This window comes from Stigmatopora argus, chromosome 12 (genome assembly GCF_051989625.1).
Source record: "Stigmatopora argus isolate UIUO_Sarg chromosome 12, RoL_Sarg_1.0, whole genome shotgun sequence".
Lineage (NCBI taxonomy): Eukaryota > Metazoa > Chordata > Actinopteri > Syngnathiformes > Syngnathidae > Stigmatopora > Stigmatopora argus.
The window spans coordinates 7,812,775-7,834,795 of record NC_135398.1 but is presented as its reverse complement, the minus strand read 5'-3'; the positions used below and the strand labels follow the sequence as shown (position 1 = coordinate 7,834,795).

The 22,021-nt window shown below is 48.0% G+C and overlaps 4 protein-coding genes across 11 annotated transcripts; 1 reads left to right on the top strand and 3 right to left on the bottom strand.

Moving 5' to 3' along the window:
- Nucleotides 1-507: 507 nt before the first annotated feature.
- LOC144086388 (tripartite motif-containing protein 54-like) lies at nucleotides 508-3,974 on the bottom strand. Of its 6 annotated transcripts, none has more exons than XM_077616348.1 (9): nucleotides 3,647-3,974; nucleotides 2,795-2,970; nucleotides 2,212-2,392; nucleotides 1,655-1,750; nucleotides 1,352-1,585; nucleotides 1,192-1,214; nucleotides 1,003-1,127; nucleotides 725-918; nucleotides 508-663 (listed from the first exon to the last, which is right to left on the bottom strand). In XM_077616348.1, the coding sequence occupies exons 1-9, from the start codon at nucleotides 3,896-3,898 to the stop codon at nucleotides 595-597; spliced, it is 1,350 nt and encodes a 449-aa protein (XP_077472474.1). In that variant the 5' UTR covers nucleotides 3,899-3,974; the 3' UTR covers nucleotides 508-594. The 6 variants fall into 6 exon arrangements, with proteins under 6 accessions (XP_077472474.1, XP_077472475.1, XP_077472476.1 ...); XM_077616349.1 differs by having other exon boundaries at nucleotides 725-915; XM_077616350.1 differs by lacking the exon at nucleotides 508-663 and having other exon boundaries at nucleotides 740-918; nucleotides 1,192-1,272.
- A 1,136-nt stretch (nucleotides 3,975-5,110) lies between these two features.
- On the bottom strand, nucleotides 5,111-6,849 carry LOC144085970 (dnaJ homolog subfamily C member 5-like). The gene is made up of 4 exons (XM_077615674.1): nucleotides 6,740-6,849; nucleotides 6,001-6,214; nucleotides 5,710-5,905; nucleotides 5,111-5,208 (listed from the first exon to the last, which is right to left on the bottom strand). Exons 1-4 carry the CDS (start codon nucleotides 6,844-6,846, stop codon nucleotides 5,111-5,113), a joined length of 615 nt encoding a protein of 204 aa, XP_077471800.1. The 5' UTR covers nucleotides 6,847-6,849.
- A 1,477-nt stretch (nucleotides 6,850-8,326) lies between these two features.
- On the top strand, nucleotides 8,327-17,712 carry dhx9 (DEAH (Asp-Glu-Ala-His) box helicase 9). Of its 2 annotated transcripts, none has more exons than XM_077615668.1 (27): nucleotides 8,327-8,492; nucleotides 8,982-9,122; nucleotides 9,187-9,304; nucleotides 9,511-9,647; nucleotides 9,720-9,865; nucleotides 10,806-10,852; nucleotides 11,270-11,406; nucleotides 11,481-11,570; nucleotides 11,648-11,809; nucleotides 11,875-11,952; nucleotides 12,017-12,208; nucleotides 12,346-12,487; nucleotides 12,549-12,631; nucleotides 12,703-12,859; nucleotides 12,934-13,034; nucleotides 13,095-13,308; nucleotides 13,374-13,468; nucleotides 14,014-14,087; nucleotides 14,648-14,800; nucleotides 14,866-15,026; nucleotides 15,378-15,489; nucleotides 15,564-15,725; nucleotides 15,884-16,011; nucleotides 16,086-16,315; nucleotides 16,391-16,506; nucleotides 16,695-16,898; nucleotides 17,370-17,712. In XM_077615668.1, the coding sequence occupies exons 1-27, from the start codon at nucleotides 8,388-8,390 to the stop codon at nucleotides 17,650-17,652; spliced, it is 3,768 nt and encodes a 1,255-aa protein (XP_077471794.1). In that variant the 5' UTR covers nucleotides 8,327-8,387; the 3' UTR covers nucleotides 17,653-17,712. The 2 variants fall into 2 exon arrangements, with proteins under 2 accessions (XP_077471794.1, XP_077471793.1); XM_077615667.1 differs by having other exon boundaries at nucleotides 9,508-9,647.
- ttc19 (tetratricopeptide repeat domain 19) lies at nucleotides 17,707-20,429 on the bottom strand. 2 transcript variants are annotated; one of them, XM_077615670.1, is made up of 11 exons: nucleotides 20,296-20,429; nucleotides 19,676-19,800; nucleotides 19,524-19,591; nucleotides 19,353-19,463; nucleotides 19,255-19,293; nucleotides 19,140-19,196; nucleotides 19,020-19,081; nucleotides 18,865-18,959; nucleotides 18,631-18,794; nucleotides 17,987-18,149; nucleotides 17,707-17,922 (listed from the first exon to the last, which is right to left on the bottom strand). In XM_077615670.1, exons 1-11 carry the CDS (start codon nucleotides 20,421-20,423, stop codon nucleotides 17,750-17,752), a joined length of 1,185 nt encoding a protein of 394 aa, XP_077471796.1. In that variant the 5' UTR covers nucleotides 20,424-20,429; the 3' UTR covers nucleotides 17,707-17,749. The 2 variants fall into 2 exon arrangements, with proteins under 2 accessions (XP_077471796.1, XP_077471795.1); XM_077615669.1 differs by having other exon boundaries at nucleotides 17,987-18,112; nucleotides 18,631-18,959.
- Between the last annotated feature and the right edge of the window lie 1,592 nt (nucleotides 20,430-22,021).

Here is a 22,021-nt window from a genome sequence, read left to right as displayed (position 1 = left end):
CAGCCCGAAACAAAGTCATCCTCTATGTTGCGGTTCGTTTCTCGCTGCTTTTTTCCCCACCTGCAGTTGATGGAACCAAACCCATTTTCAGCCCTTTTAGTGAATACCCTGTTTAAAGTGACTATTTATGATCATTTATAAACCTTTTTTGGATCCTCAATACCTTTTGAATCTTTTGTAAGGCAAAGATGATCACTTGGTAAATTGACTTGGAGTACTTGACAGTACTCAAAGTTTTTACTCTTGCTTACTTCAATAGTTTGTTTTTAAAAATAACTATTAAAAAATCCTAGGCTATACCTCTATCATGCATTTGAGCAGTATTCATTTTCAAAATTAGATTATTTTGTAGGCGGCCCGGTGGATGAGTGGTTAGCGTGTTGGCCTCACAGCTCTGGGGACCTGGGTTCAAATCCAGGTCAGTCCACCTAGACAGCTTGCTAAGCGTTAGCGATTGGAACAACTGCTGCTGCAAAAGATTGTGATTGAGTAACTCAAATCAAGACGTTTGGCAAAACTCCACCCATTTATTGGGTTCGCCATTGAACAACGGTGATGTTAATGATGAAAGTCATAAAGAAGATGAGAAGGAAGTCACTTGTGATTGAGCCAGCTGAAGGAAAAGACGTGTTTGCTTTCGTCGTCAAGCCGCTGCGACTGCGCCTACGCCACAGAAGAATGCTAAAGACGACAACTCGTCAGCTGACCCGAAGCCCGCTCATACCTGTGGGGCCGCGATGTCCGGAGGAGGAGCTTTGGTGGGGGGCGTGGCCTCCAAAAACGAAGGAGGAGCTTTGACAGCAGGTGGGGCTTCTGAAGCTACCGCTCCGCCCACTTCCCCTGCAATCTCCTTCGGCACCTGGTTTGCCTCTTTGCCACCCTCGACCTCATCGCCGTCTGCTGGGCGGAGTCTCCCTGCTAGCGTGTTACGCCACCGTTAGCTAACCTCGTGAAGAAAAAAGCTAAACGCAGCGCCAAAGGTTTTGGCGAGAGATTGTTTACCATGAAGGAAGCAGACGGCCATCAGCGCCCTCTTCTGGTGCCGGAAGTTGGCCCGAAAGTGTTCCATCTTCTCGTAGCCCGACTGTACCTTTTCCAAAGCGGACGTGTCGCTTCCTGCCGCCATCCTGCACACACGTCCCGGCGTTCGTTTAGCCCGCGACGTCGTTCCGAACCGCGACCGCCACTCACTTTTGCAGAAGCGGCTTGCTGTCCTAGGCGAAACGCATTGCACTTTGAGTTCATGCGAAAACCGCGCACTTCACTCATTGGCTGCCAGTGACGGCCAATTAATTAACGACCGGATGCGAGGTCTGAAAGCCAAAAATGCACCAATAACGCGGAGGCTGACCTGCAGGAAGGCAGCCATCTCGGCCTGAGCGTTAGCCGAGGCGGCGTTTTCCAGCAATTGGGCGGCCTTCTCCAGGTGCCGCTCGTACTTCCTGCGTAGTCCGGCCACGTAGTCCAGTTTCTCCTGCTGCTCGGTGCCGATGCGGGCATCCAGCTCGCCCTTCCGCGCCTCCAGGATGGCGAAAAGGCGGTCGAAGGACTCGCACACCTTGGACTTTTGTCGCCGCCCGTTATCCTAGAAAGCCGCGCTCGCCGTTTATGGGAATGCTGCCGAAGACTTACGCGCCCCCGGAAATCCACTGACGTCCACTGCCTTGCGGGTGTCATCCAGATGCCCCATGATGGTCCGAATCCTCTCATTGGTGCCCACCAGGGCGGCAATGCACTCGCTCAGCTCGGCCTGCCCGCGATGAACACCCTCAATTGCGAATGGTCAAAACTCCTCCCACAACTCCAAATTCGAGCGTGTCTAGTGTATTCAATGTTATTTTGATAAATATATCGATTTATTGTGATGTGCTGATTTCATTCACTTTAGTGCAGAATTGTGCTCTTAAAGGACAAAACATGCTAACCGCAGTAGCATCAATGCTAGCAGGTGCCGATAATACAAGTTACAGTCGGCATGGACACGCCCACAGAATCCTAACACTGACAAGGCAAGATGCTAATTACATGATTTTTTATTCCTTCAAAATTTTCTGCGTCGTTAACAACCGTCTTTACCTTCGCAAATTCCAACAATTCGTTCATTTTGACTTTGAGTTGACAGGCCCTTTAAATAACCGATAGTGCAACCCTGGATTAAATCACTGCAGGTGTGGCTATAGGATGGGGAAAAAAGGGAAAAGTGGGGGTTACCTTCTGTTTGGTGAAAACCATGTCAAGCGGCGCCACCCGGCAGTCTTTGTGGGCACCAAACACCTTGCAGAGAGAACAGGTGGGCACGCCGCAGCTCAGGCAGTAGATGTTGATCTTCTCCTGATCGTGATGCTCGCAAACGGGATGCTCCGCCTCCGTCGCAGGGGGTGAAATCTCCTTGCTGAGACACGTGTCAAGGTGTCAAAACATCTTCTCTCACTATTTTTCTTTCTTTAAAAGTTTGATTTATGTTAACAGGCAATTAACAACCAATTCCCAGTACAAATGTAGCGATGTAGTATGTAACCATACTGCAAAAATGAGACATAGCCATCTCCTACTGCGGTTTGAATCCCCACTGTCATTGTGGCAGTTGAACGTGCCGACCCCTCAGCTAACAGTGTGCTATAATCTGACCTGCAGTTATAAATTCTCAGTTGAGAAGGTTCTCTTCTAACCTTTGAAATGCACAGAACTTCTTCCAAGGGGGCCCGAGTGGCTGGGTCGTCAGCACTTTTGAGCGCCGAGGCGAGGGAGTGGCTTCAAATCCTTGACAAAGGCTGTGCAGACTTTTTGCGCTTACCTGCTTGCGCTTCCTTGTTTGAACATGTCGATGATGTTCTCCACCAGCAGGTTCCTCTGCAAGCCGTAGACACCATGCCGGTCCAGGATGACCTCGTGGCGGCACGACGGGCATCGGAAGCGGCCGCCAGACGACGTTGTCGAGCCCCCTCTGGAGCTCAGGTAGGGATTGGCCGCCTGACATGGGATTATTATGTTTCAGTGCCATTGACGGCAAGAGATGTCCAAACCACCTCGATTAGTTCTAAAAGTGCTAAATTCAAAATAATCATTCCAAATCCGCCTGGTGGAATAGTGGTTCACTGGCCTGACTTCGGTGCGGGCAGGTGCGGTCTTGATTCCCGCTGGTGGCAGTGATTGTGATTGTGAGTGTGAATGGTCGCCTGTCTCTCTGTGTGCCCTACTTTGTTTCCAATAACATAAAGATGTCAAATTCTAGTTCTAAATGTTCACAGAATTATCTTTTTTTAAAAGAAACCAAGGAACAAAAACGCCCTATACAATTTTTGGCCAAGCTTACAACACTACCATTGAAATTTGACAAAAACAAACCCCATTCCAACTTCCAACAATTTTGAGCAGTCCTCTTTAAAAAAAAGAGAAAACTTCACTCCAAATTGGACCCACTAGAGTGCTTTAACTCAATGATCAAAATGATCCCATTCAAATTGACCTTCAACCCACACCTCCAAAATCAAGAGGGCGGGCCCAATCCGCAAAATCAACAGGAAGTGGCTCCAAACAACCTCAAGTGACCTGTGAACGCCCCCAAATCCACAGGAAACTCAAAGAGAAAAGTCCTACTTAGTCAAAGGCCACGACTTTGTGGGCGGGTCTACGGGCGTCCACCCACCTGAAAGACGTCATTGGCGCACTTGCGACACAGGTTGTGTTGGCAGGGTAAGATCACCACCGGTTTGGAGAAGATTTCCAAACAGATGGGACACAGCAGTTGCTTCTCCAGACTCTCCATTTCCGGTTGTGGACGTAGCCCAACTGCTTTCGCCAGAGTGGAGTGCGAAGACCAGCCGGCGAGCAGGCGAGCGAGCGGCTCACGCCGCGGTCTGTTTTTAGACCCGCGCGCCAGCACGTCAGCTGTTGCCATGCCGACATGCCCTTATATGTCAAAAGTCATAGGGGGCATGACAGTGTCCGGATAACCTTTAAAATGGGCTGAACTAGGGAGGAAGTGTAATGGCAGACCCGCTACAGTAGGTGTCAGTGTTCGATTCTTCCAGGTGGGGCGCGACGAAACATAATTGCGAAGCACTGGCCTATCCCAACACACCTGAATCAAATAAAGCGGGTTGCAATCAGGCTTCTGGCGAGCTCGTTGATGCATGCCTGTCACCCTCAGCCAATTGCACCCCTTATTAATGATTGCAAATCCCCTTATTAAGCGTTTTAAAAAAACACAAATGCATTGCGGCACTCATATTTACTCACATAAGGTGCACTTATTTCATTTTCTCCAAAGTGTACAGGGAGCGCAATCAGTATGCACTAAATTCAAGATTGTGAAGATGTCGCTGTATGACGCTGACAGCCTGACTGTCTAGGTACATTGCTTGCTGACGCGCTATATTTATATACTATAGTGAAAAGGCGGAAGCGTGAAGGGGGAATGTTACTGCGCATATCATGCTTAAAGCATGAACATAGTAGCTGTCGGCAATGACGTTTTTGTCTGCTACCAAGGTAAAACAAGATCGGTTTTACTAAAAAAAAAATACTTAAAAAAATCCCGTACAAAAGTTGTTTTTCGGCCTACACAATTTAAAATGATAATAAAAAAACGTATGAAATACGGGAAAAACGTTGAAGTTGCCAGGTATGCTGATGAGTTGATCATTTGATTCAGGTGTGGTGGAGGAAGGAGATAGTATATAGAAAATACATTGGATAAGGGCCCTTGGAGATTGGGGTGGGTGACCCCTCGCTTACCGTAACTACAGCTATTTACATCAAAAGGAGCAAGATTTCATTCAAACCGAATAAGTGGACACCTTTTGCAAGTGTAATCAGTTGATTGCACCCAGGTGCTACTTATTTTAGAAGACACCTCATTGGTTAAACTGTCCATACTGGATCGGTTGAAACAAAGACTAGGACCCACTACGGCCCTTTTGCGGAATCGGTTTGAGACCCCTGATTTAGAGTATGAATCCTTACAAATGTTGTCACTTACAAAACATTAAAAATGGGTTGGATGTCAACGGCAATGAAACACAATCAGTGGATGCCAAACCTCCCATTTAAAATGGATTTGACCTCTTTTACTGTCAACGGCAAGGATTTAGCTCAAATTTCAACACAGTCATGTGTAGGTGTCGCCGTATCTACGGCGCCCGTCCGAGATGAGTTGAGTTTTCTCGCTGGCGTTGGACGGCTGCTGAACGACCGGCACGCTCGCATCTGTGCACACAAATTTGGCGGAAGTTACAACCACCCAAAAAAAAAAACACGCAAAATTCGGTCATCTTCCTCCCAGTGCGACCCATTAAAGCACTTGTGTCAAAGTGGCGGCCCGGGGCCAAATCTGGCCTGCCGCATCATTTTGTGTGGCCCGGGAAAGTAAATCATGAGTGCCTAATTTCTGTTTTAGGATCAAATTAAAATGAAGAGTATAGATGTATATTAAATTTCCTGATTTTCCCCCTTTGAAATCAATAATTGTAATTTTTTAATCATTTTTCTGTGTTTTTAGTTCAAAAATCATTTTGTAAAATCTAAAAATATATTAAAAAAAGCTAAAATAAACATTGTTTTAGATCTATAAAAAAACTGAATATTCAGGGCTTTTAATCTAGTTCTTTTAATCCATTTATTTAAAAAAATCTAAATATGTCTAAAATGGTCCGGCCCACATGAAATCAAGTTGACGTTAAAGCGGCCCCCTGCATTAAAGCATCTCACCGTGGGTCGGATGTTGCAGCTCCTCCTCCTCCTCCTCCCCCTCCTCGTCCCCGTCGTCATCCCGCAAGTCGCCGTAGGGAGTCTCCTGGTCAGGTGGGGGCGTGGTCTTGAGGCGTCCGCAACAGCAGTCGCAGCAGCAACACAGGCAGCAGCAGCAGTAAAATCCCGTCAGCAACCCGCACAGCGCAAACAAACCCTGAGCACAAAACGCACAGCCACTGCGTCGCTACCGCGTGTTGCCGATGATATTTTAAAAGTAGAGAACCCCGTTTCCAGAAAGTGACCACCGACCTTGGCCCACCAGGTGGTGAGCGCAAAGTAGGCGTTGACGTTGTCGTCGCCGAACTGCTGCGCCACGTAAAGCCCCAGCGAGCCGTAAGCGTCGTAAATGTTCCTCTTGCCCGGGTCGGACAGGACGGCGTGGGCTGCGTTCACCTCCTTGAACTTCTCGGCCGCCTCGGGGTTGTCTGGGTTCTTGTCCGGGTGGTAACGCAATGCCAGTTTCCTGTGTAATTGTACCCGTGTGGGTGGAGGATTAAAAAAATCTAATCAAATAAAAAGAAAATTGACGTCGATCTCGACATGTTGTCAACTCATTGGATGCCCTTGACAGATTGGACCTTTAGAGATTTTATTAAAAACAGTCAATGGTTCCTTATTCCTTTTTGAAAGATCTATTAATGAAATTAGTCGGCCGAGTGGTTAGCACGTCGGCCTCACAGGGCTGGGGTCGAGGGTTCATTTCCAAGTCGGTCCTCAGTCTGTAGAGTTTGCATATTCTCCCTGGGCTTGTATGGGTTTTCTACGGGTACTCCGTTTTCCTCCCACATCCCAAAATCGTGCAGGGTAGGCTGGTTGAGCACTCTAAATTGCCCCTAACGTGTATGGTTGCGCGTATTCAGGGTAAGAAGAAAATAACTAAATACTCGCTTTTTTAAAATTGTGAAGTTAAAAAAGGAAGGAAATAGTGAATATTGTCATAGATATATCAATTTCAATTTTTAAATGTTTGAGACTTAAAGCCTCTCACCTGTACGTCTTTTTGACATCATCGTGACTGCACCCCCGTTCCAAGCCCAGGAGCACGTAGAGGCTCTCGCCCGAAGCCGAAATGGCTCGCTGCCTGCCATCCGCCATCCCGAAACCATCACCTGAGCATCACCAAGAGAAGTCATAAGAAGAGAAATCAACCCAGAGGAAAACGTGTTGAATCCAGGCGTGTCCTGCTCCAACAGTGTAAAAAAAGACGGAAAAACAGAAGAAAAGCCCTACCTGTTACCCGCTTACAAGTTCTGTTCCTGGTCGTGTTGGCTTGTAAAACATTTATATGCATATATTGCGGTATCGGATGTCCATTCCTAGTATTAGCTTTCTCGTCGCCATGGAGACCGATTGAGATGCCCAAGAGTCAGGTGAGATCTGCGTTTCTTCCTCCAGAACACGAGGGGATGCTGCTGCATGCAAGTGTTGATCGCTTGCTTATCACTAGTAGACGTCCAATCCATGTGAAATGGGAGGGCGGGCTCAATGTTAAAGGGTATAACCAGTATTGTTTAAAACAAAAAAGACAGCAAAATCAGAAAATATTTATCTTTAATGTTTTAAGTAAAATAGGAAAATACCAGTAAATGTTGTCGCTTGCAATCATCTTCATTTATACAATTGCATTAATGTATTTTACTCAAAAATTGCTATTTTGTTCTATAAGTCGGTACGTATTGTAATGGTAAGGCGGGTTAGGACGAGACACTAGGTGGCGCTTGGTTGCAAAACGCTGCGGGCGCCAAACGCCGAGGAAGAAATAAGCAGCTAGCAAGCGCCGGGTGCAACTTCTTTATCCCTGATTGACAAATTATATTTTATTCAGATTTTTTCTTTTTAAGTCACCGGATAATTACAAGTCCTGCGTCACGAGCGCATTGGAAGTGAGTTAAAGCTCGAAAGAACCGGTTATGAAGGAGGAAAATAATGTTAAAAGGCAGTGCGAGCCTAGATGCTAAAAAAAAGCTAATGCTAGCGCCGTTCACTCATTCATCTATAAACGAGCGCTTTCGTTTTGGACTGAATTGCGTGCAAATTTCCATAATTGCGCGATTTATATGCAATTTAAAAAGAGCTAATAACCCACAAGGAAATATGCTTGGTAGCCTTAGCAATAATTAGCTATAAGCTAGCGTTCTTATGCAAGACCATGTCGATGTGCAAACAATACAATTGGTCGTATTGATGAAAATAGTGGAAGAAAATGCACGTCTAGTTACTAGTACGAGTGTAAAAACACAAATAGAATAATTATATCTTAATTAATATAACAAATTAAGGTCTAGCATCATTGAAGCGAAATTAGGTGTTATTATAATTTTGTTCACCTTTTCCTTATACGCCTGAATTTACATTAAACAAATTTACATCCAAATGCATTTAAGGAAACAATTAAGTACATGGAATTTTAAAAAAAAAGTTTTTTGTCTAGCATGATTAAGCTGAATTGTAATTTCAGACAAGGGATCAATTAAACCTGTATTTGTGGAAATGAACACACAAATTGTACTACCATTTACTTTTAATTGGGTTCACTGACAAAATGAACATTCATAATGCCTTATATTGAAGTGGCTATCTGTTTGTCTTTGGACAGCGTTACTGTGAGGAGAGAGGACGTTCGTCTCGTTCTCGCCATGGCGGACATCAAGAACTTCCTGTATGCCTGGTGCGGGAAAAAAAAGTTGACTCCCAACTATGATATCCGCGCCGCAGGCAACAAAAACCGATTCAAGTGCGAGGTGTGTTGGTCTTTGAAATTTGGCTGAACTTAGCCTAGGGTCATAAATATTGATTTTAGGACTCAACTTGAGTTTCCTATTGCAGAAATATTCATTGGAGTTTGTTATTCTTTGCCAAAGGGGAACTTTTGCAACTTACTCCAGTATTGCAAAAGTTTCTATGTGAAGTTATTACTGTGTGTATGGTGTTGGAAATTGGGGTTTCCCTGGATGTATTTAACCCTAGAACGGCAACCTGGGGTGAGCGGGTGTCTACAATATGTATGGGAGACAGACAAAAAATGGTACATTTTTCAGTACGTACCAAATATTTTTTTCCTTTCAACGCTTGCAGTATGGCAAATTATGCTTCAAATGACTCAAAGTACATCAATGAAACACATACAGTACTATACATACACTCAACTGCAATAGAGGGTTACCATTCTAGGGTTAAAGACCAAAATTAAAATTGGAAAAAAATCTTACAGCATTTATTGTTCATCAAAGGTGCGAGTGGAGGGCTTCAACTACACGGGGATGGGCAATTCCAGCAACAAGAAGGACGCGCAGTCCAACGCCGCTCGTGACTTTGTCAACTTCCTGGTCCGAGCGGGACAAATGAACGCCGCAGAGGTTCCCGCCCTGGGGGTGAGTCACGTGATCCTCGCATCCTCCAGCGCCCGCATAGACGTGCGTGTTTTCTTTCGAACAGATGGGCGCGACTCAGCCTACCGGCGCGCCGGGTGCCGATGTAAACGACGGCCCTGCCTTTGGAAGTCTGCCGTCCAGCGGTCCTCTGCCTCCTCACCTAGTCGTTAAGGCTGAACAAGGTAGATGCGGCCTGAAAAACTGCCACTTTATTTTGAATGGAAGGTTGGACAGTTAGCATCCAAAACTAGTCCTCACTGTTTAAGGGAATTAGACAACTATTATTGTCAATGGCAGGCAATGGGTTCATTTAGCGTCACATCCTTGTAATTTTGGTGTAGTTTTGGTACTTTGGTGTCAATTTTGACCTTTTTTTTTCTTGCAGAAGATGTCTCTGGTCCAATTCCGGGGGTAACAGGACTGGGATACTCCGGCGCGGGCGCACTTGGAGGAGGAGCCGAGTGGGAGAGAGGCGCTAACTTAAAAGAGTACTACGTCAAGCGGGATGAACAAGAAGCTCAGGCGGTAGGTCCGCCCTCCACCCCGACCTTCACGCGACGATCTCGCAAGCCCACTCGGGTTCTGCTCGACCCGTAGACCTTGGAGTCGGAGGAGGTGGACCTGAACGCTAGTCTTCACGGGAACTGGACCCTGGACAACGCCAAGGCCCGCCTAAACCAGTTCTTTCAAAAGGAGACCAGCGCCGACTATAAATACACCCAAGTCGGGCCGGACCACAACAGGTCTGCAGCAGAAATTCGGAGCACACATTCCGGTCGGACGGACGGACGGGCGGCATCCAATCTCTGAAAATGTTCCAGGGTCCGGTCCGTAACCCAATTCTTTAGAAGCGCGGTACCGAATGCAATTCAATGCATTTGTGTCAAAAATATTTTGCCTTTTTTTATAGTCACTGCTGTTGTATTTCATCACAGCCACAAAAGTAGGAGTAAGAGAGTAAAAAAAATGGTGCCTATATGTACAGTAGTACTCCAGAAAATCACAAATCTTCCAAAGTACTTCGCTTTCTATTTACCACATTGCAATTGAAATGTTTTAAGGCATTGGCTTCTATTGACTGTGATTGATGTCCAATCCATTTGAAGTGGGAGGGTTGGCAACGAATGAACTTTCACTCAACCCCCCCCCCCCCCCCCCCCCCCCCCCCTCAATTCAAGTGGATGGGACGTCCACTACTGACGAACTCATGAAAGAAAATTTTAATTTAGTTTTTGAGAGCCAGATGATTGGATGGTTTTAATCTATCATTTTAAAGTTACGAAGTAATTCATAGCACCGTAAAGAAACTTTGCGGACCGGCCCCTATTCTGACCTGCCACTTCATCGATGCCGCCCGTCCGTTCTTGCCGACCTTTGACCCGCGCGTGTTTTTCTGCCGGAGCGGAGCGGCCCGGCGTCATCAGAACTTTGAGATGAAAAAAAAACACGAGAACGGCTTTGGAAGCACTAAAGCGTTCTGGTGGCGTTTTAAAGATCTATACTGGAGAGTTCTGATGACGCTGTGCCCGCAGGCCACGCCCCCATCAGGCAGGCCGCGTCTCTTAAAAGCTCAAGTCCGGCAGAAAAACGCGCCATAAACATCAGTGCGCTCCAGGTGAGTCGACTGAATTTCCCGTCGGGACCACCGGGCCGGACTTGACGCACGTGCGCTTGTGCTTACAGGAGCTTCATCGCCGAGATGCAGCTGTTCGTGAGGAAACTGGGCCGCAGTAAGACCGCCGCCTCGCCCTCTTGTTGTTGCGCTGCTCTTTTGGGAATCCTCGGGTATCCAAATTCCATACAAATTCGAATAAGGACGCACCCGATTCAATCAGAGCATTTCACTGCCAAATACTATAAATCTTATTTTATTTTTATCAACTTACTACACTACAAAATATATTTTTTGACATTTGGCAGCTCTAATTTATACCTGGAGATTTCATTTTCAAGGTAGTTCAAGTTGTCAACACTTTTCCAAGAGTTTCCCAAGTTTTGGGGTGTGAAAGGCAATCGATACGTTAACCATGAAGTTATTTTCATAACGGATGAAGCTTGAATTTAAGAGCTCCTGAGGTATTCCCAAGACACCTTTTTTGTTTTCGGGTGGAAGCAAGAGAAGTCACGTGTACGGTCGCTCCCCGCAGACGTGACGGCGCGTGAGCACGGCTCCAACAAGAAGCTAGCGGCGCAGTCTTGTGCTTTGTCTGTGGTGCGCCAACTCTACCATCTGGGTGTCATTGAGGCCTACACTGGAATCACCAAGAAGAAGGAAGGCGAAACCGTAAGCCCTTTTAGAATTTGATCTGTTCCAAAGCGTCTTCACAAATAGCTCACGCATCTCGCTTTCATCTCCAGCTCGACGTCTTTGAAGTTCAAGTGTCTCCGGAACTTCAGCAGCAGCTGGCCGTGGTCGCGGAAGAGCTCGGAATCCAGATCCCCACGGCTGTGAGTCACGTGACGACCCGGCGGCGCTACCCCGTTTGTCCTTTTGTCACTCGCGTGACGTCCACTTCCCGTTCCAGCCCATGAGTGCCGGCGAGACGGTGTCTTTGGTTCCCTCCAAGATGGCGACCTTTGAGCCGTCTCAGCGGCAGAGCGTCGCAGGGGTGGTGCCGTGGTCCCCCCCACAAATCAACTGGAACCCCTGGACCAGCAACAACATAGATGAGGGGCCCTTGGCATTTGTGAGTCACGCGCTGACTCGTCAATTAGTCGGTGTCCCAGATTTACTCCGTTATTTTGCTTGCAGTGCACCCCAGAGCAGATCAGTAAAGACCTTCATGACGAGATGATGGATCGGCTGCAAAACGATCAAGACCTTCTCAAGGTGACCGGCCCCAATGATAGCCGCCTGCGCCAGCAGAGCCGTGAAATACGCGCCTATTTTGTAGATGCTGAACGATCGCGAGCAGCTGCCCGTCAAACAGTTTGAGGAGGAAATCATGTCAGCCGTGGACAACAACCCCGTGGTGATCATCCGAGGAGCCACCGGCTGCGGAAAGACCACTCAGGTGCCACAGTTTATCCTGGATCGTTACATCAAGGAGGGCCGAGCCGCCGACTGCAACATCGTGGTCACGCAGGTAAAGCCTGTGACATATAACATTGAATGACTTGTACTCTTTTTTTTAAAATATCTGCAACTTGTTTTTGCAAAATATTTGTTGCGGCTCACACAAAGGCCAGCTAAAAATGTGTTGCTCTCGTTCCGCCTTTCCAGCCGAGAAGGATCAGCGCCGTTTCGGTGGCCGAGCGCGTGGCCACGGAGCGGGCCGAGAATCTCGGTTGCAGCTGCGGCTACAGTGTCCGCTTTGAGTCCATCCTGCCCCGTCCCCACGGCAGCGTCCTTTTCTGCACCATCGGTACGCGCCGGGCCGTTGTCTCGGGTTTCGGCGCCGCCTGACCCTTCGCGCCCTTCTTCAGGCGTGCTCCTCAGGAAACTGGAGGCGGGAATCCGAGGCATCAGCCACGTCATCGTGGACGAGATCCACGAGAGAGACATCAACGTGGGTCGCCCCTCCCCGACTACGCCGCCGGGCGCCGTTTCAAAAGGCCCTGACCCGCCCGCTATCCGCAGACGGATTTCCTGATGGTGGTCCTCCGAGACGTGGTCCAGGCCTTCCCGCAGGTCCGAGTCATCCTCATGTCGGCCACCATCGACACCAACATGTTCCGAGAGTACTTCTTCAACTGCCCCATCATCGAAGTGTTCGGGAGAACTTTCTCCGTGCAAGGTTCGTTTGCGGTCGGGAGAAAGCTTTCACGTAACGCAACTTGAATTTTGAATGTTTTGCTGGGTCGCGTCCAGAATACTTCCTCGAGGACTGCATCCAGATGACCAAGTTTGTCCCGCCCCCGCCGGACCGCAAGAAGCGGGACAAAGACGTCGAAGGAGGCGGGGACGAGGAAGTAAGTATCGGCGTCGGCTCGGCCGCCCGCCATTTTGGAGCTGACGCGCCACCCCCGCAGGTCAACTGCAACGTGATGTGTGGCCCCGAGTACTCGGAGGAGACCAAGCGCTCCATGGCGCAGCTCAACGAAAAGGAGATGTCCTTCGAGCTGGTGGTCGGGCTGCTCAAGTACATCGAGACGCTGCAGGTGTCGGGCGCCGTGCTGGTCTTCTTGCCCGGGTGGAACCTCATCTACGCCATGCAGCAGCATTTGCAGTCCAGCCCGCACTTCGGTACGTGGCCGGTCCGCTCTGGCACCGGCCATCGGTGCTGACCTTCGACTCGCTCTCGTTTCCAGGAAATAGCCGCTACTGCATCCTCCCGCTTCACTCGCAGATCCCCAGAGAGGAGCAGCGTCTCGTGTTTGAGCCTGTGGGGGACAACATTAGGAAGGTGAGGGACATTGTGGAACAAAATGAGCATTTCTAACTCATTGAAAATCCTCTGGAAGAGGAAAAAAAGAGTTTGACGTTGACAGGATTTTTGAAATTATGATCATTGTATCATCTTAAGACATTCGTGAAAAAAGTAGTGTATTTCAAAAAGGCTGTCTTGAATGACAGTTGGAAAGAAATTACAATGATAATGTAGTGCCTAGCCGAAGTGCCATCCTTCCCCTTTAAGTTTGTTTCTTTGTTCACTTTACCCACTTATGTTTGTAAGGTGATTTTGTAACTTTTTTCCCCACTATAACCTTAAGATGCGCACCTGCGTTCCGGTTAGCTCCGCAGCCGAGGCGTAGCATAACAACGGGGTCGTTGACGTGTCGACCATAAAATCCTGTTGTGCTTTTAACTCTGACTGGATGTGCTAGCAACCCAGTTTAAATGTATACTTTATTTTGTGGGACTGTCTAAGCCTGGGGTAGGTAGGCAGTAGACTGCATGTAGTTAGCGATCTGTTTGACTAAAATGTGAGTTTTGGGCTTGTTCTTGCAGGTGATTTTGTCCACCAACATCGCTGAAACCAGCATCACCATCAACGACGTGGTATATGTCATCGACTCCTGCAAGTAAGTTCTGTTGTTCTTCTGACACAAAAAAACAGACCTGGAGTCCATATATGTGGACAGAACATTTTGTGTCATATTTACATTCAGCACACTTAAATCAAAATATATTAGATGTAGCATACCATTAAATTTCAAATCAACCTATTTCACTTTCTTTTGTGGATTTGAATTGTTATTACTGAAGGCTCAAAATTAAGTAAGCAGAATTTGAGTACATTTATACGTGTACATACTCTATGTACACACATGAGATAACCCAAGTGGGATTTGAAACATGAAATCTCAAAATGCATCACATTTGGTCACTACACTACACAAATCTGCAGTTGTTAGTCCATGTAGAAAATGTATCTTCACAATAAGGTGAAAACTTGAATAGGATTCAAGATTGTTTGTCCATTCGCCCTTCCCAGTCAAAGTGGATTGGACGTCTGGTGCCGTCCATGGCAGCTAATGAGTTCAATTCCCGCCTTACAACGTGTTAAGCCATCTCCTCAGCTAAATAAGAAAGAAAAAGTGATTTAATGATTACCAAACAGTTTTTTTTGTGTAATGCTCAGGCAGAAAGTGAAGCTGTTCACAGCGCACAACAACATGACCAACTACGCCACCGTGTGGGCCTCCAAGACCAACCTGGAGCAGAGGAAAGGGCGCGCAGGCCGTGTCCGAGCTGGCTTCTGTTTCCACCTCTGCAGCCGCGCGCGATTCGAAAGGTACGACCGCACCCACACCACGCACCTCGGAGAAGGGGAGATCAACCCCGGTGGTCCGCTTGTAGACTGGAGACACACATGACTCCAGAAATCTTCCGGACTCCTCTGCACGAAGTGGCTCTGAGCATCAAGCTGCTGAGGCTGGGCGCCATTGGTCACTTTCTGTCCAAAGCTATCGAGCCGCCACCCTTGGACGCCGTCATCGAGGCCGAGCACACGCTCAGAGGTCGGTTGATTTACGGAAGGATTAGCGCTTTTTCGAAGCCACTCATTTAAATCGCAATTGTCCCTTACGGGAAATAGATGCGTCAAATTCATGAATTCAAATATGGTTTCTGTTATCGTCAATGAAACATTGAAGTAAATGAATCTGAATATTTACAGTTACATTTATTCAATGGCAGTTCTCCCAGTTCAAATCTATCACTGTTAACAGCACTGGAATAGTGCAAATAAAACAAATTGAATATTTATTAAAAATTGAATTGAATGAAGTATAATGAGATCTCAAAAAGAGCTAAAATTATCCGAATAGTACCGATATCAGTCTCTGAAAAATGGTCACCTATGCTTTCAGAACTGGACGCGCTGGACTCCAACGACGAGCTGACTCCGTTAGGCCGCATCCTCGCCCGCTTGCCCATCGAGCCTCGCTTGGGGAAGATGATGATCATGGGCTGCATTTTCCAGTCGGTGTCCTCCGCTTTCCGCCGCCGCCGTCTCAGCGTCCCGTCTTAACGCTCGCGTTTATTTGTGCCTGTAGCGTGGGCGACGCCATGTGCACCATCTCGGCGGCGACGTGCTTCCAAGAGCCGTTCATCAACGAGGGCAAACGCCTGGGATTCGTCCACAGGAACTTTGCCGGCACGCGCTTCTCGGACCACGTGGCGCTCTTGTGCGTCTTCCAGGCCTGGGACCAAGTCAGGTGGGCGAGGCGGACGGAAATAGGCCACCTAAAATAGGATTGGCCAATTGAGAACTAGATTTAACTCTTTGGCTGCCTGTGACTCTTTATAAGATTTAGAGCTGGACTATAAGAAACTGCTTGGCTGAAATGTTGCCCCGCCCCCTTCTGCGTTTCAGAATCAACGGAGAGGAGGCGGAATTGCGTTTTTGCGATCACAAACGGCTCAATATGGCCACCTTGAGGATGACCTGGGAGGCAAAAGTTCAGCTGAAGGACATCCTGGTCAACTCCGGATTTCCCGAAGGTACCCGACAAGCCCGTCCCACCTGATCGTTTGGTACGGAAATTTTCATTTCGTCTCGGCGCGTGTCCCGACAGAGACTCTGCTGACGCAGACGTTCACGGCGACGGGACCGGACAACAACTTGGACGTGGTGGTGTCCCTCCTGACGTACGGCGCTTACCCCAACGTTTGCTTCCACAAGGAGAAACGGAAGATCTTGACCACGGAGGGCCGAAACGCTCTCATCCACAAGTCCTCCGTCAACTGTCCCTTCACCAACCACGACCTGGCCTACCCTTCGCCCTTCTTCGTCTTCAGCGAGAAGGTGACGCCCTTCTCAATTCTGCTTTAAAATGGCCACCGGTGGGTGCTCCTCCTTGACGCTTTTTGCCTCGGTCAGATCCGCACTCGAGCCATCTCTGCCAAAGGGATGACGTTGGTTAGCGCGCTGCAGCTCCTGCTCTTCGCCTGCAAGAAGGTGTCCTCTGACGGAAATGTGGTGGAACTTGACGACTGGTGAGAACACTTTGTTCTTTACAACATATTTTGATTAACTTTAGCTAGTCATGAATGAAATAGACCTGCTTTGGGTCAGATTTTTTGAAAAAGGTTCCCCTGGATATGTTTTTTTTACCCTGGTAAGGCTTGGGGGGGAAAAATCAGTGCACGAAGGGTTTAAATGAGCATTGAATTTGGTGTGGCAGGATCAAGCTTCGGATTGAGCACATGACAGCGGGCCACGTCCTGGCCATGCGGGCGGCGCTGGAGGCTGTGGTGGTGGAAGTCAGCAAAGACCCCGAATACATCTCCGGGATGGACCCAACCAACCAGCGGCTACTAAACCTTATCCGACACCTCTCCAGACCTTCCGCCGCCGGCATCAACTTGGCCAACGCTGGGCCCCGAAGGTGACCCATAATATTTTTTCTTGTGAAAACATAGTATTTGAAGTCCTACTTTCACCAGTTTGGTAAAAGCATCAATTCGTGAGACTGATCCATAACATTTAAAACTGTTACTCTAAAAAATATTCGAGTAATGGTTTGTCGTTGAAACTAACTACAGAATCGATGGCAACACATCATTTGTTCCTCGGTCAAAGTAGTCTTCATTGAGCAATAGAAACAAAATAGGCTACTTGATGACTGCCATCCAATTCAGAAAAGTGCCAGCCAAGGTGACATCTTTAAACGTGGAAAATATATATTTGTCATGCGGAGGTTGTTTGTGCTAAGAATTTGAAGCTTAGTTTTGCTTGTTTAGTTTTAATTATAAGATTGTTTTTTATTGTTTGAGTACACTGTTACATCTCGATGATATTGCTCGTTACATTTTTGGCCACAAATTCGGCTTTAATGGTCATCTTTTTGTCTCTGCAGGATGGGCGACGGCCCTCGACCCCCCAAGATGGGACGCTTTGACGGAGGGGGGGGCGGCTACCAGGGGGGAGGCGGCGGCGGGTACCGAGGGAGAGGAGGTTATAGGGGTGGGGGCGGGTACAGAGGGGGTAGCGGGGGTGGCTACAGGGGGGGAGGCGGCTACGGAGGAGGAGGAGGCGGGGGAGGTTACAGAGGCAGAGGGGGCTTCAGGGGGGCCTACGGCGGAGGTGGAGGTGGGGGCTACAGAGGAGGAGGAGCTCCAAGAGGCTATGGAGGTTATTAAGTGTTAAATGTTGTTTTGTTTCATTTTTTTCATCAATAAATCCACAAACATTGCTTTTCACTTCAACCTCCTTTATTCTCTCCACGTGAACCCCTGCTTAAGTGGCGCGTGGCTCCGCCCGCTCACGCTCGGACCCCGTCTCAGCATTCTCTGTGTTCCGGGTGGCCCGCTCCAGCTCCCCCAGGATGTGGCGCACGGCCTCCTCGTCCTCGGCGGCCCGCGCCATCACCAGCGCCTCGCGGAACAGGCGCATGCCTTCATCGCGGCTCCCTGGACACGGCGGTAAAATGAGCGTGGGTCACCGCGCTCGCTCGCCGGCGAGCTTTCGCCTCACCTGCGTGCAGCAAGATGGCGGCCATGTTGGCCAGGAGGACGTGGAGATCCTGGTGTCCCGACGCCCTGCCCGCGTCCGCCGCCCGACGGATCAGTGCCAAGGCATCGTCGTGGTGTCCCTGCATGTCTAAAATGGTGGACAGGTCGCTCATCAAGACCAGAGTCTGCAGGTGAGATGCACATACACACGTTACAGGTGCACCAATAAGATGTTTTCATACCTCTTTCAATCATTAGCTCCTTTTGAACCGAATGCTTCAATGAGTGTGTCAATCATTCAGCAAAAATGGAGTAGCTTTACAAAAAGCAAAGAAGGGAATTGTCTATTTACACAAAGAGGGGCCAATTAATGCAATTTTGTCAAATTTGGCATATTGCATATTTTAGGCGTCCCAGGGTGATTTCCTGCACATTTTAGTGAACCTCTGGCAAAGTTTGGTTCGTTTTGGTGACTAAGAATTATCCAAAATTTGCAGGAAATGACATCCAATTAATTTAAACTAGGAGGATTGTTTGTAAATGCTCATGTTTCAGTGCCCAAGATATTCAGAGCTTTTGGAGTAGTGTGCATGGATCGAATGTTTGGCGTTGTCAACGTCAGCCACTGACTTTTGATTGAATTTCCATCACGCCGTCTCCAGATACCTGGTGGTGGTGCGGGCCCTGCTCTTGCGCGCTGATGTCCAAAGCTTTGCGGTAGTCGTCGGCGGCCTGACTCAGTCGCCGCGTGGACGCCAGGTAGCGAGCGCGCGAGTCCAGACACAAGCCTAGCAGAAGACGAGTGTCCTTCCTCAAAAGCTCGTCCTCCTCTGAGAATCCAAAAAATAGATGGACCAAAAGAACGGGGAAAAACAAGCGAACAAAGCCCCGGTTGTCCACCTGTCCGCTGATGGACCGGCGTCTCCTGGAGCTTCTGCACTTTGGCTTCCAGCATCTCCAAACAGAACCTAAAGCCGTGCTCGGCGAGCTCCGGCCTGGCAAGCGGTCAGTCGGCGAGACGTGCCACCCAGGTGCCCATCTCCATAGTTTCTTACTTGTTCTGCTGAGCGTACATGGCGGCGAGTTTGAGCGACATCTCGACCAAGGCGTTGTCGTCCTGTCAAAGGGAATCGACTCAGTCCGGACGTCCCCTCGCCCACGGAGACGTTGCTCACCTGCGGCATCCCGTCCGCCAGCATGTAGCTCATGGCCGCTTTGAAAAGCTTCTCGGCCTGACGCGGAAAGCGGCCCAGTCAGCGATGGGGCGGACACTTTTGGCGGTGTACTCACCTCCGGTAGTTGACCTCGAACGTACGCCAAGTTGGCCATCTAAGGAGACAGACGCAAGGCGTTACATCCAGGTTGCGAGGACCGCCGCGTTTTCCCACCTGGCTGTACGTGTAGACGATGGCGTCTCGGCGGCGTTCCTGTTGCGCGATGACGGCCGCGGCGTGCAGAAAGGAGGACGCCGCTTCCAGCTCACCCTTAGCCACGCTGAGCTACGGGCGACAGGCGGAGCTCACGTGGTGGCCCCAGCGCGTGTCGAGGCGCAGATGTACCTTGGCCTTCTTGAGAAGCAGAATAAGCTCCTCCTCTTTGTTCTCAGGTGAACCGAAGAGTGACAGAGCTGAAGACACGCCCACAAGAAGAGGCCACAAATAAAAATGACAAAATATTAAAAAAGATGAAAACCCGGTTGGACGTCACTTGCCTGCCGTCAGTGCCGCCAGCTGTACGGCCCCTCCTCTTTTCCGTGTCCGTGAACACGCCTCCTCGACGGTTCTTCCCGCCCACGAGAGTGATGTCAACGCCGTGTTCCTTTGACCTCCCGAGATCCTGAATGCATCATTTGAACTAGAAGCGAGGCTAGGCTGAATCTACTTATGAATTAGCATCCACGAGGCAAGCTATTAGTAATGGACAAACAGAGACCTAAAAAATTGGCGGCCATCTTGCAGCAGGGAAATTTTCTACTCAAGTAGCGTAAAGTGATGGATTTTCGACGGTGCTAAAAATTGCCATAGAGTAAAAGTAAAAATACATTGTTGGATTGGGTTAAAGTAAATACGTCAATCTGTCATTGACGATGGCTGCCAGCCCTCCCAGTCAAAATGGATCGGGCGTCTATAGTCGTCAATGGCACTGAAACATGATCATTCGACGACTCAGAATAAATGATGTGGCTCATATAATCCTGTCCTTAATTTGGATGATACGTGACAACTGTCCTCTTTGCTTTAGAATGCGCAGAATATATGTCCATCTTTTAGTATTATAATGATATCTAAGTTCTTTCAGAATGCGGCAGCAGCTGGAAATTTTTCACCTCACCTGCTGAGCGAAGAGTACATGAAAATGGAGGACAAAATGTTGCAGTTTGGCCGAGTCGACCTCCGGAAAGCATGAAAACATTTCGACAGGTACGCTCGTACGCTGTTCAGCCTATACGCCGCCGCCATCTTGATTGTTTTGATTTAGTAGACGGACGTGACGCAGCTGCGTTTTCAACTTTGTTGTATACACTTATTGCTAGTGTGTTTAGTTTTTGCCTTGCTATCTTTATAAATTGCCGTTCTTTCCCCCTCATTTTATTGGGGTGGGCGTTTCTAAAAGCAGTGAAGCACTGACCCAATGGTTCCGTCTTTTACTCATTTAAAGAAATAATTGTTTCCCCTCTTAATTTATGTTCAACAAATACTACACATTTTAAAAAAGCATCAGGGTAATTACTTCAGTACGTAATGGGAGTACAAAAAATTGAAAACAATTAAATGGAAATTATTAACAAGTATTGCAATCCAGGACAGACCGATTACATTCTGCAATTCTTCTGCATTTTGCCTATTTAACAGCATTAATTTAAGACCATACATTTTCAATGGGGTAAAGGTCTGGGATCTGTTCCAGCCACTCCATTAATTGTATGCTATTTCTCTGGAACCATGATTTTGCTTGCTTGTGGGTGTTTTTTTTTTATCATTGTCTTGTTGAAACACCAATTTAAATTGTAGCTGTAATACATGATAAAAAAGAGCCAACACAGAAATAGGAGAAATCTTAATTATGATTTTTATTTATAGAACATCTGACAAACCATGACCCTTAGACCACAAATGGACAATATTACTTTTGTTTTAGCCCAGTCAATGTGTTTTATTTATTTTTTTGCATGTTCACACATCTTTTCTTTGAAAATGCAACTTTGCTGGATCTTCCTTCTGGTAATGCGGCTTTACTGATTGTTGCAGTGTTCGCTGGCGACGTAGCCTCTTGGAGCTGATCGTCGGGTTATTTTCTGATCCAGAACTTCCAAAATTCAACTCTGGGTTCACTCGTTCCACGATGGCAGTGTCAAGGATGACGTCTGAAGCAGGCAGGCAACTGAAAAACAAGGTAAAAAGTTGAGCGCCGAACCCGTCTCACCCGCGTCGCTTGCGGCCGTGTCGTCAGGATCAGCCCAACGCTTCGGTCGATTTTTGTCAAAGCCCTTTACCACCGTGAGAACAAACTGCTGGCGGACGAGGCTACAATTCGGCCTTTTGTTTACATCATCTCCCATCGTTAGACAGCCCCACCACCTGTTCTTTTGGCTTACCGTTGCCGTGTCAGATGTTCTGCGCGTCGTCACTCCTGCAAGGAGAACATAGTTCAACTATAGCTTAGCACGATACAGGAGGTACCGAAAGGATCAAAAACAGCGGATCAGATGACGCTTCAGACCGGTGTCGTCACAGCTCCTTCCACTTGTGAACAATCTGCTAGGGGAAGGGCTTCAGACGGCCTTTTGTCTCATCATTTCCATTTCCTTCTAGATGCGACACTAAAAGACTAGTGCTGCGTTTGGAATGAGTGTTTTTTCCCCCCAGTCTGGGAATGGCTTCCTACTCAAAGTCAATTTTGATGGCACGTGGAAAGGCAGCAGGCAACACACGATATTTGGGTATTCTGGGGTCACTTCATGTTCAAAACCTTTGAAAATCTACAGGTTACCTGGATATTCCCTAAAATCAACAGGAAAATGACCCCAAATGTTCCAGAAGGCACCCAGAAAATGTAA